Source organism: Triplophysa dalaica, chromosome 11, assembly GCF_015846415.1.
Source record: "Triplophysa dalaica isolate WHDGS20190420 chromosome 11, ASM1584641v1, whole genome shotgun sequence".
NCBI classification, from domain to species: Eukaryota; Metazoa; Chordata; class Actinopteri; order Cypriniformes; family Nemacheilidae; genus Triplophysa; species Triplophysa dalaica.
Genome location: NC_079552.1, coordinates 7,097,631 through 7,108,628, shown reverse-complemented (window position 1 = coordinate 7,108,628; position 10,998 = coordinate 7,097,631). Strand labels below are relative to the sequence as shown.

The window sequence follows — 10,998 nt, the reverse complement described above, 5'->3', positions numbered from 1 at the left end:
TTCAATTAATTCATATTTAAACCCTCCGTGCTTAAGAAAGCTAAGCCGTATACATAATGTTTGCATATGTCTACATATTTATATATACAGCTCAGTCAAATAAAGCTTTCAACTTTACACAATGAAAACGAACAGCATCGTGGGAAATTGTGTTTTATACCTCCGAGTTCTATGTGGTTTCGACGTGTTTAGAACTACATTTCCCACAATCGTCCAAGTACATCCTGTTCAAACGGTACGCTCCCTTTCAAACTGGCATGCCACAACCACTGCATCGCCAATCCACCTAAACATTTTTGTCCTTTTAGTTTTTATCTAGTATCCAAGATACGAGATGCAGAATTAGTATTAAACATGACCATGGAAACGAACAGATAAAACCGCCACAAAAAGAGTTCACAATGGAGGTTCTGAAACTGTTAATACAACACAACAGTGTGAGATCAATGGGCTTTCGCTCTGGTCAGTTCTCGCGCTTGGAGAGCTTTTCAACCAGCTGTCAATGGGGAACGCGCAAAAAGGTCAGTCAATACAGCACAGTGGATACAGAACGATACTCCTCTCTGGTGCGAACAGTAATGTCCTCAAAAAACAGTTCTCAGACTCCTGCAAGCATCCAGGATGAGGACAATCAGTTGTACGGTCCAGTTATAAGATCCAGACCACCTTCTCAACAGCACAAAGTTCCTAAAAACCCGCACCCACTCTTAAATCACGCCAAAGCTCATTCTGAGTATGTGCCGGGACCTTTGGCTCGTGTAATGTTGCAGAGGGACTCTAGTAAGCCATCTATGTCCAGTGTGACCCGGATCTTGCAGAAGACCATGCCACCTGAGCAAGCCTTTTACCTGGAGAGGTGGAAGAGAAGGATGATTGCTGAACTCGGAGAAGACGGGTTTAAAGAATACAGTTTAAGTAAGAAATTAGAATATTGTTTTCTTCTGTTATTTAATAATAAAAAAATGATATGGTGTGTGTAGATATTTTCAGACAGGGAAAGCTATTTCATGCTGCTGTTGAGGAGACTTTGACCCCAGAAACCTCCCCTAAGGAAGACGTGGAGTGTGCACCAGAAGTGGCCGGATACATGGAGAGTGTATCTCATGTGTTGAATGAAATAACAGGAGTGAGAGCTATTGAGAGTGCCGTGCATCATTCAACATTGCAGTACCTGGGTATAGTGGATTGTGTTGCTCAATACAGGTGAGATTTGCGCACAAGAAGTCATAATAAAATCAAATACACTTTAATTGTGGGAAAATGCTTGACGTGATTTAATTTCTCGAAATGCGTTTATACTCACTCAAGATACTGTTTTGTTACTAATGAGCTTCTTATTAAACGTTTTTTTATGCAGAGATTCATTGTGTGTCATTGATTGGAAAACCTCAGAAAAGCCGAAACCTTTTCTTCACAATACCTTCGATAATCCTTTGCAAGTAACTGCATACATTGGAGCTTTGAACAGTGACAGCAACTACAGCTACCAGGTAAACATCTATATAAGACATCTGGTTCGAATATGTTTAGCAAGAGTTTCACTCCTTCATTCATGCTATGCTGTTTATGTACAGGTAGAAAACGGGTTAATTGTGGTTGCCTACAAAGATGGATCACCTGCACATGCTCACTTCATAAACTCTGACCAGATTAAGCCATTTTGGGTGAAATGGCTCCTTCGACTTGAAGAATATGCCGTAAAATAGGCGTCCTTTAACGGAACTAGAATAATGCAACTAAGCAGATGCTTTTGAATTTTTTAATATTTCTACACAATGTGTAGTTGAAAATGTTTATATTTTTCATTTAATAAAAGAATAAATACTTTTTTAACATATAATGTTTTGTTCCCTAATCTTTTGCTGCTATTGATTATTTATAGATTGTATGTGCATTACATAAAACAGTTTTCTGTTAAAATACACAAAAGGCTAAAATAATGCGATATCGGTGCATCGATCACAAATCATTAAAAGTGAACCAGGCTGCCCTGTAATCCGGATCCTCTGTGAACCCCAGGTTTGTGAAGAGCCTGTAGGACACCAGGTTCTCCTCTTCTATAAAACAATACACTGGATAACCTTGAGAGAGCAGTCTACTTGACATAATGGTTACCAAAGCTTTTGCATAGCCTTTTCCTCTGTGTTCTGGAATTGTGTACAACATTCCCATTGCACAGGAGTCATAAATCAATATCCATGCTACCGGCTGATCATCTGAATCCAGAACACAACAGGAGGGGAAGTTCAAAATCATATTCCTAATCATTGGACTGCTGTGCTCATTGCCAAACTTCCAGGTACTGTTGACTAGAGCAAGATGGGATTCATTAAGGGATGACATCTTAAGTGATGAACTGCAAGAAAAAGACGCACTTTTTGTTTAACTTGATTATGACGAGGTTAAAAACAAACTATAATCTACACAAAGGACTTGTTTTACACTAAGGTACACATTAGCAAACAAGGCTTGTTTTAAACTTTGTCCTGTCATATAATAGCATGTAGCAAGTTAATAATTATATTTATACTTTACCTATTGCCATGTGAAAGTTTGGATGGTTCTTGAAGAACCATCATGTGGCACACAGCTTCTTTAATAAGAGGTACACCTTTGATTCCTGCTACATTTTCTAGCATCTTTTCATGATGAAGCTTGGTGGCTTGAAACCAAATTGAAAAGAAAACGTTAGAGCTCAAGATTTCATTTTGCATGCATAACAACCACTACAAAGGAGATATACATACCTATACAAATAAATGTATTCCAGTCAATAATGTCTGTCTGTGTTAGTATGTCTCTGAGATAACCATCATTTTTGGAAAACACACTCAAATCCTTAAAAAGGTCTCCCTTCTGCAGAGTAGGCTACAAATAAATGTGGGTAAGCATTTGTCCATATCAATTTTCGTGAATTGTGTTTATCCAAGGAATTGCACACACCTCGCGAATTTCTGGTTTGATGAGTACAAATCTGAACTCTGGCCAATGGTCAGCAAATACACGAATGGGATCTGCTCTCTGACCACTTCTGTTGAGTTGATAAATGTAGCCATACACCTGTAAAAACCGAGAACAAACAAAACGATATATAACATTACAGAATAATTATAGTATATAAACATTTAAAGCGACAACTTTACCAAGCTACAATTGTACATGAAGGACTATGAGGGATTTAAAAAAGCAGCCAAGAAATATGCAACTTTTCTAAATTATTAAAGGTTTTCAAACCTGCAGCGAGTATGGGAAGTAGTTTTTAAGATCTATTTCCAACATTTTGAGATTCTCTGTGGTCAGCTGGTACATTGCGCTTCCTATAGAGTCAGATGGTCTCGGGTAATGCGTGTCGACTGTAGGCTTCAACTTTTTAAGAGTTTGACGTAATGCACTGTTCAGGCCAGGGGTTACCGTTTACGGTTTGGTAAAAATTTTACTTGTGTAACTTAGTATAAAGCCATTTTTAGCGCTCCCTGAGAAACACTTCCGGGTTTTTGATTTGCGCTCTCTTTAAATCTAAGAACGATCTGAGTTTTTTAATTATTAAACAGTCATATCTTGAAAGTAAAATTTGGTTAATTGTGAATCTTTTTAGCAAGTAAACTAGTTAAATCAATCGTCATATTATTGTCTAATTCATCATATGTCATTATAATATAATCAATCAATCCAAGTCAGTCATAATCATTTTAGGTAAGCAGATTTTATTGATAAAGTTTTCGTAAACAAGCATTGTATGATAGTCCATGCAAATAGGGTGTTTTATGAATTAGAAAACTCTTTTGCAGAATTGTACATAAAAATACAATACATATTGGTCTTAAAAGTGGTTTCTAAATGTATTACACGATAAAAATGTATACCCAAATTATCCCGTGCTCATTATTTTGTCACGTGAGTATAACATGACCATGATTCATATAAAATATTGTGGGAATTTTAGAACAGTTATTTAGTACAAATGTACTTTTTTTTAAACAAATCAGATTCATGATCTACTTCAAGGTTGGAGCATTTCAATATCAGACAGGTGTAATGAATTCATACCAGGCAGCCCTATAAGAAGGATCCTCTGTGAAACCAAGGCTTTTAAAAAGTTTGTAGGAAAGCTGGTTGCATTCTTCAATGAAACAGTACACAGGATAGCCCTGAGAATGGAGTGTCTTTGCCATTATAGTGACAAGAGCTTTGGCATAACCCTTCCCACGATGCTCTGGTTGAGTGTACAATATTCCTAAGGCACAGTAATCGTACAAAAGGACCCAAGAAACCGGCTGGTTGTTCTCATCTGTAATGCAGCATGTTGGGAAATGGGTGATGAGATTTAAGATCTTCTGGTAACCATTCTCATCCCCACCAAATTTCCAAGTCTTGTTGACAACATCGGCATGTGACTCATTGAGAACTGACACTTTGAGCTCAAGGTCACTGAGGAATGAGACAAAAAATATTTAGTACTCGATTTAAAATCCATTCTATACTAAATACTAGGGATCGTTGATATCAATAGGGTCGATACGAAGCTCATGTACTCCTAAAAGTGCCCCGATAACAAAGACAAATACCTCATGTGACATAATTGACTGAAATTTGTTGTGAAATTTGCTTTGAAAGTTTGTGGCAAGCACATAAAATTATTTATTTTTTAATATCGTGTTAACAGTAGAGTTGTTTGTAATAATGAAGGTTTTCTATTTTTATTAGTCTCACTGTTGTGAAAAGGTACAGGCATCGGTATCGGCGAGTACCAGAGAAAAGTAACAGTACTCGTACTCGGTTCATGCCTAGTAAATACTAAAACCCTACCATAAAAAGGACCTAATACTGTATCAATCTAATAAAAAAATTTTTACATCACAGACTCGAGTTTCTCTCCTACCTGTTATTAAGCTCAGGTACATAGTTTGGTTCAGGTAATGTCATAAGGTGCACTAAGGTGTAACCCTTCATATGGACATCCCGAGAAGCAGCTGTTTCCTTCAGCAGAGGCGCATGACGCACATCACAACCTAAAATTAATTCAAAATGACCAAAAGTTAAATTAATATGTAGCGTTACTTTCGTTAAATGTAAAAAAGTAATACCTCCTATTAAAAAGTATGTGCTCCAGTCAATTGCGTTTTCCACAGTCAACATTTTTTTCAGGACTTCTTCATTGGTCGTGTACAGAGTCACCTTCTTCATAAAGTCCTTGGCTCGACCATTCTTATGATTTAAAACAAACAGTGATTTTTACACACAAGTGATTGAGCATCCAAAGGTTTTTGTGGACCTTAAATGCAAACTCACATTCGGATCTGGTCGAACAATTATTGTTGTAAAGACCGGCCACGAGTCTACCACAACCTGCAATGTGTGCGGTTTCCCTCTGTTTATTGCGTAAACAAATCCGTACACCTAACAACAGGGCATATTTGAAAAAGCAACATGTAAACCATTTAAACGATTAACGTCACATTGTTCAGATTTTCGGAAACGAAAGCTGAGAAACAACGCCATACCTTTAACGTTTTAGGCAAGTACGCACATAAAGTGATCTCGGCGTGCTTTAACTCGTCTGAATTTAAAATTTTCATGTTTACATTTGATTAAACAATCAGTCCGCTTGAATCTGGAAATAAAATGAGAAATATGATTCCCCAGGAAGAAGTGGCTATAGTGTCTAAAATCCAGACAAAAGTCAGATACAGAATTACAAGGTGAAAGATATTTAAGTGTAATATTTAACTTCGATAAAGAGTGCAGAATTTAACTTAAGAGTAGCTCTTGTAAAAAAAACAGACTTCGCAAAATATTAACGAATCTTTAGTTTAAAATTAATATGTGCGTTCGATATCTTGCGGCGCTAGGACCGTTTGGCATATTACCTCATAGTACCGCGAGAGTGATGCTGAAACACACATCAGAGCAGTCTGCAAATTAATCGCTCTCGCGGTACTTTAATGTCATACGAACACCAGTCTGCGCAGATTCGCACACACGCCGCTGCCTAGTTTCGTTGAGTCAAAACAGTTTGTAAACGAACGGAATTTTTTTTAATTGTCAACTGTTATGTGCTTTTCATTTAAAATTCGTATGTGGATATTTATATATGAAATATTTACTGTTTCATGGGATATATTTCTTGTTGAAAATAAAGGCTTTCCGTTACGTGAAGACAGCAGACCAGCAGATGTCATCAGGACGCCTTATTCGCGGAATTCTCCATAACTGAACAAACTATCCAATCGCACACTTGCAGGAGGCGGGATTTAACGGAATGCAAGCTAGTCCAACAAGGACAAAAAATTTTACGCGTAAAATATTAATGTTATCCTTATTATTTGTAGTAATGATTTACTCTTAGATTCAATTCAAAAGAGATCTTGCATAAAGAAAAGAAAAAAGTCCTCAGCCAATAATAAAGATCCTCCTTTTGAGAAAGGAAATTTAAAAAATAGTATGAAATATATTTGACTAATCTCTACATTACTTATGTATGTGCCCACATATTTATCCATATTAAGATTACTTTTGTATGTTTTATTTGGATGTGCATTTGGGTCTATTTTTCACATTTGAACACATTGTATAACCGGGACCCATTTCCCTATTGAACTCCGGGGACCGAAATCTATCCTTTTCAGCTGTCAGAATTTCTTCCATATGCAATGATTGACAAATTTAAAGGCAGCAGTGTCAGAACATATTATTGTGAGTATAAATGTCTGCAGTGTCAAACTAAAACACACATGAATTTTCCTTCTCAGTATTTCCCACTGAAATATGGGGGAACGGTATCTGACAGTAACAAACTCAGCCGTCAGGAGACCGTTCCCTTGTTTTAATGGCTGAATTTAGAAGACGAGGCTATAAATTTCATAGACTGCCCCAGCAGCAATTCAGTAGGATAGTGGTTAGTTAATGTGGACCCTGTTTTAAATAGGCCTGCTTAAGCCGGACTTTCTTCACTATTGAACACAGGGGAACCTTATCTGGCTGTATTATTCTTAGTCAAATATTATTATGTTAATATATATAAATATATATTATTATGATAGCAATGTCAGAACCTATTTGTGTGGTTTAAAATCAGCAGTGTATATATAAAACATGTATGAACTTTCCCTCTTATGAAACACTGTGGGAATGGAATCTGACAGTAACAGTCTCAGCAGTCACACAGTCTACAGTCTCTGGGTATTTTAATTCATAATCTGTTGTTGAAAATGACTATAGAGACAAAAAAAATAAGTTTACCAACAATGAAACTAACAGTTTACTCGTGAGCAAATCCAGGTGTAGTTTATTGCTCTGTGAATGTTGAAAACATCATGTGGTCTGTGTTTTAAAGGGACATGATTGAGTTCAACCATGGCTGGCTCCAGACCACAATGCATTCAGGCAGCTTTAGAAAAAAATACATTTAAAACGTTAAATCTTCTTCATCATCTTTTTTTTGTAAACAAGAAATGTAAACAGATATTGTGAACTATTGTTATATTAGAGTTGACGGTGTGTGTTACCAGTGCATTGGCGGGGTCTTTAGGAATGGTAGATAGGGCCTCAACACCACCCATTCTACAGCTGGTTCTGGCCATTTTCACGGTAAAGGGGGAATTTCAGGCCAGAAACAAGCTACAATGTAAATCAGAAACATGTTTAGAACATATACATTCTGTATCTATTGTGGTTCAGTGAAAAAGCCATTAAAATGAAGGCCATGGAAATCTGCTTAGCTTGAGGATTGTAAGTTGAGGAATGATCATCATGATAGAGCAACAACAGTTATGCAACAGCACATTTTTTGTAAGTCATTGCAACAGAGGGCGTTTTGTTCCTAAGTTAGAATTTTCACATTTTTTAGAATGGTTAAGCTCATAATGCTGAATACACTGCCAACAAAATAATAAACTAGAAGTTGCAAAATCTCCAGGTCTGACCTGATCATACTGCATCCTTACAAAATTCAAATGAAGAATATTTGTGCTCAGATGAAATGGAAAAGCCATGATGACCTGATTATAATAATTAAAGTCAGTCAGACATATACATCCTGTTTTTTCTCATTTTTAAGTCATGTTCTATCTCTGCTTCTTGTTATCAGGAACCAGTTAAGATGAATGAAACCAAAGAAGTCATGTAATTAATAGAAGAAAATTCACTGAAGAAAAACGTTTGTAGTTTTCGAACATGACAAGAACTCTCTTTCATTGCAACACTGGCCTACCAGGAAGAGAGAGCCTAAGCATTCATTAGAGACTTAAACCATGAATTATTCTCTACTTTCTGTTGGTCTTAATCATGCTTCAATAATCAATTTAAAATAAGATAATGCTGAATAATAATTGATTAATATTTGTCAAAACCACACAAAACTATTTATATTCTAAGTAAGGTGAAGCCCGTAAACCGTCCCTTCAGGCATTGAATCCACAACTTCTTCCACACATAATTCTTCCACAATGTTCCACTAACTGAACAACAGTTAGTAGAGAATAATTCATACAGTGATCAGTTTTATTTACGGCGAAGAAAAGTGTATCCATCAGTTTTATTTGGTTGTGAATTTAGTTTTTTATTTAAGATGTAAACAGTAACTTTACATAAAAAAGTTTTACTTGTGGTCCTATAGCTCTATCATTGCATAATCTTATCGTTTATAAAAATTATACAGGTAATAATATTTAGACCTAATAGAAATCAGTTGTACACAAGACATGCCAGTCCGGCATATCCAGTGACTGCTTAACATGATCACTAAAGTCAGTACGAACTTAGGGCACAGACTGAAGACAAACAAATACAGAAACATGCCTTTTATTATTTTGACATTTTTCAAAATTATAACATTTCTCTGAGTATTAGAATCTAGTAAATTGGTATGGTTGATTAGTACGGCAGAGTGGATTATTTTTATTCATAATCTGTTGTTGAAAATGACTGTAGAGACAAAAAAAAAATTTTTTTTACCAACAATGAAACTAACAGTTTACTCATGATTAAATCCAGATTAAGTTTATTGCTCCGTGAATGTTGAAAACATCCTGCACTATCATGCAGTCTTTTGGCAGGTGTTTTCAAGGACCTTGATGTTGTTCAACCATGGCTGGCTCCAGACCACAATTTTGCATTCAGGCAGCTTAAAAAAAGGTTTAAAAGATTAAAAGTATTATCAAAGACAAAATATGTATTTTGTAAACAAGAAATTTAAACAGATATTGTGATATTAGAGTTGAGATTGTGTGTAACCAGTACATTGGTGGGGACTTCGGTAATGGTGCATAGGGCCTCAACTCCACTCTTTCTGCAGTTGGTTCTGGCCATTTTCACGGTGAAGGTGTATTTCAGGCCAGAAACAAGCTACAATGTAAACCAGAAACATGTTAAGAACATATACATTCTGTATTTATGGTGGTTCAGTGACAGAGACATTAAAATGATATTTCTTCATCAAATACTACACACATTTTATTATACACACGTGTTAGATGTTTTATTTGAGTAGTAAATAGTTTGTTGGAAAAAAATGAACTGGTTTTGTTCTTTTACGCGAATCACATGTTAGGTTGCGCATTTTTTAGTAACCACCCTGTTAATTGTAACGTTAAGTTACTTTTGCCGTTTTAAAAGTGAAACTCCATTCCTAAGGAGAAGTTTCGTAAAAGTATCGGAACCATTGTTTATGGGTGGACTGATTGCCATTTGTATTGCTTTCATCATGGATAAATCGTGATTACATTGACAACGTCATTGTTAAACTGCTTAAAGGCGCTACCGTAATGTCACGTTTGATGACATAGTCATCAGTCATCTTGACAGTCATAGTTCAGTATACTTATTTTTAGGAAGGGAGTAGGCCATCCTTCACACTGGGATGTGGTTGATCGACGTGTCAAAATGTGAAGAGGAAACAACAAAAACATTTTTAAAAACAAATAAAAGTACTTACTTGTTTTTGGACCTTGACGACTTCGCACACCCGACTCTCAAACATATCATTGCTTTCCCTGTTGTGCTGGGCCACTGCGAACTGTAACGCATCCTTAGCGCCTTGATCATTCATGTCCGCATCGACAGGGCCTCCGATCAGCCCGGCGCTAGCCACGGCTAAAATCACTACTAAAACCGATACTATCATCTTAACATACATGATGGCGTTTGTTGTAACTAACTCAAACGGTCTCGACTTGCTCTTGTATCGTAACCGTGGACGGTAAACAGCGGTCTGGATTATATAAACAATGCGTCACAGTTTAGAGCACTGTGCATAGGGGAGGTGCCTAGCGGCTTAACAAATCACGGCCGTAGAGAGGATACTGGAAATAGTTTAGAAGGAAAACAATGATTTTATTCTAATCACAGCATTTCCAAGGCTATCATATAGGATTTTAATCTTCTATCAACCTTTAGTAAATATATGAGCTTTAAACATTCAGTCTTATAGGTTTATGTAAACCTTAAATGCTATGTTTAAAGATAATTCATATAAATCTTTTCAAATAACTATTTCTTTCTTTCTTTCTGAATGTCGTCCCTACTTTAAACAGCTTAAGTAAGCACAACTTTATTTGGTTTTGTTTCGTTTTATAAGGACAAAGAGAGGGACATTCACTATGTTACTTTGCATCTGGTTTGTTTGTGATTCTCATAAAGTTACTACATAGCACAGGGGCGGATTTATCAAGCAACATAAAATAGTAGGCCATTGAAACCTGCATAACTTGAGGAATGATCATCCTGATAGAGCAACAACAGTTTTGTTGGACCTGACGTGTATGATTCAGAATCAACCGAAACAACAGCACATTATTTGTTAGTCATTGCGACAGAGCCTCTTTTGTTCCTTAGTTTGAATTTTCACATGCTTCAGAATGGATAAGCTCATAATATTGAATACACTGCCAACAAAACAATAAACTAGAAGACCATTACTAGAACTGGTCTGACCTTATGATTCTGCATCCTTACAAAATTTTAATAAAGAATATTTGTGCTCAGATGAAATGGAAAAGCCAT

General features: G+C 36.3%; 3 protein-coding genes across 3 annotated transcripts; 1 reads left to right on the top strand and 2 right to left on the bottom strand.

The window, feature by feature from the left end:
* The first annotated feature begins 247 nt into the window (after positions 1–247).
* mgme1 (mitochondrial genome maintenance exonuclease 1) lies at positions 248–1,840 on the top strand. The gene is made up of 4 exons (XM_056760621.1): positions 248–915; positions 981–1,203; positions 1,358–1,490; positions 1,575–1,840. Exons 1-4 carry the CDS (start codon positions 402–404, stop codon positions 1,704–1,706), a joined length of 1,002 nt encoding a protein of 333 aa, XP_056616599.1. The 5' UTR covers positions 248–401; the 3' UTR covers positions 1,707–1,840.
* Positions 1,746–5,854, bottom strand: si:dkey-76k16.6 (uncharacterized protein LOC566817 homolog). Its single transcript, XM_056761180.1, has 10 exons — positions 5,502–5,854; positions 5,290–5,397; positions 5,085–5,205; positions 4,880–5,009; positions 4,029–4,428; positions 3,235–3,411; positions 2,944–3,060; positions 2,748–2,868; positions 2,536–2,662; positions 1,746–2,356 (listed from the first exon to the last, which is right to left on the bottom strand). Exons 1-10 carry the CDS (start codon positions 5,574–5,576, stop codon positions 1,960–1,962), a joined length of 1,773 nt encoding a protein of 590 aa, XP_056617158.1. The 5' UTR covers positions 5,577–5,854; the 3' UTR covers positions 1,746–1,959.
* A 2,929-nt stretch (positions 5,855–8,783) lies between these two features.
* Positions 8,784–10,244, bottom strand: LOC130431532 (cystatin-like). The gene is made up of 3 exons (XM_056760631.1): positions 9,932–10,244; positions 9,238–9,342; positions 8,784–9,121 (listed from the first exon to the last, which is right to left on the bottom strand). The coding sequence occupies exons 1-3, from the start codon at positions 10,130–10,132 to the stop codon at positions 9,035–9,037; spliced, it is 393 nt and encodes a 130-aa protein (XP_056616609.1). The 5' UTR covers positions 10,133–10,244; the 3' UTR covers positions 8,784–9,034.
* Positions 10,245–10,998: the final 754 nt, after the last annotated feature.

Coding starts and splice junctions, on each gene's coding strand:
- mgme1 (XM_056760621.1), top strand. CDS start 402: ATGGAGGTTCTGAAACTGTTAATACAACACAACAGTGTGAGATCAATG. Junction 916..980: donor GTTTAAAGAATACAGTTTAA/GTAAGAAATTAG, acceptor TGGTGTGTGTAG/ATATTTTCAGACAGGGAAAG. Junction 1,204..1,357: donor GATTGTGTTGCTCAATACAG/GTGAGATTTGCG, acceptor TTTTTTATGCAG/AGATTCATTGTGTGTCATTG.
- si:dkey-76k16.6 (XM_056761180.1), bottom strand. CDS start 5,576: ATGAAAATTTTAAATTCAGACGAGTTAAAGCACGCCGAGATCACTTTA. Junction 4,429..4,879: donor GTACCTGAGCTTAATAACAG/GTAGGAGAGAAA, acceptor CTCATTCCTCAG/TGACCTTGAGCTCAAAGTGT. Junction 3,412..4,028: donor GGTATGAATTCATTACACCT/GTCTGATATTGA, acceptor AAACCGTAAACG/GTAACCCCTGGCCTGAACAG.
- LOC130431532 (XM_056760631.1), bottom strand. CDS start 10,132: ATGTATGTTAAGATGATAGTATCGGTTTTAGTAGTGATTTTAGCCGTG. Junction 9,343..9,931: donor TCGTCAAGGTCCAAAAACAA/GTAAGTACTTTT, acceptor TTTACATTGTAG/CTTGTTTCTGGCCTGAAATA. Junction 9,122..9,237: donor TTACCGAAGTCCCCACCAAT/GTACTGGTTACA, acceptor CCTTTTTTTAAG/CTGCCTGAATGCAAAATTGT.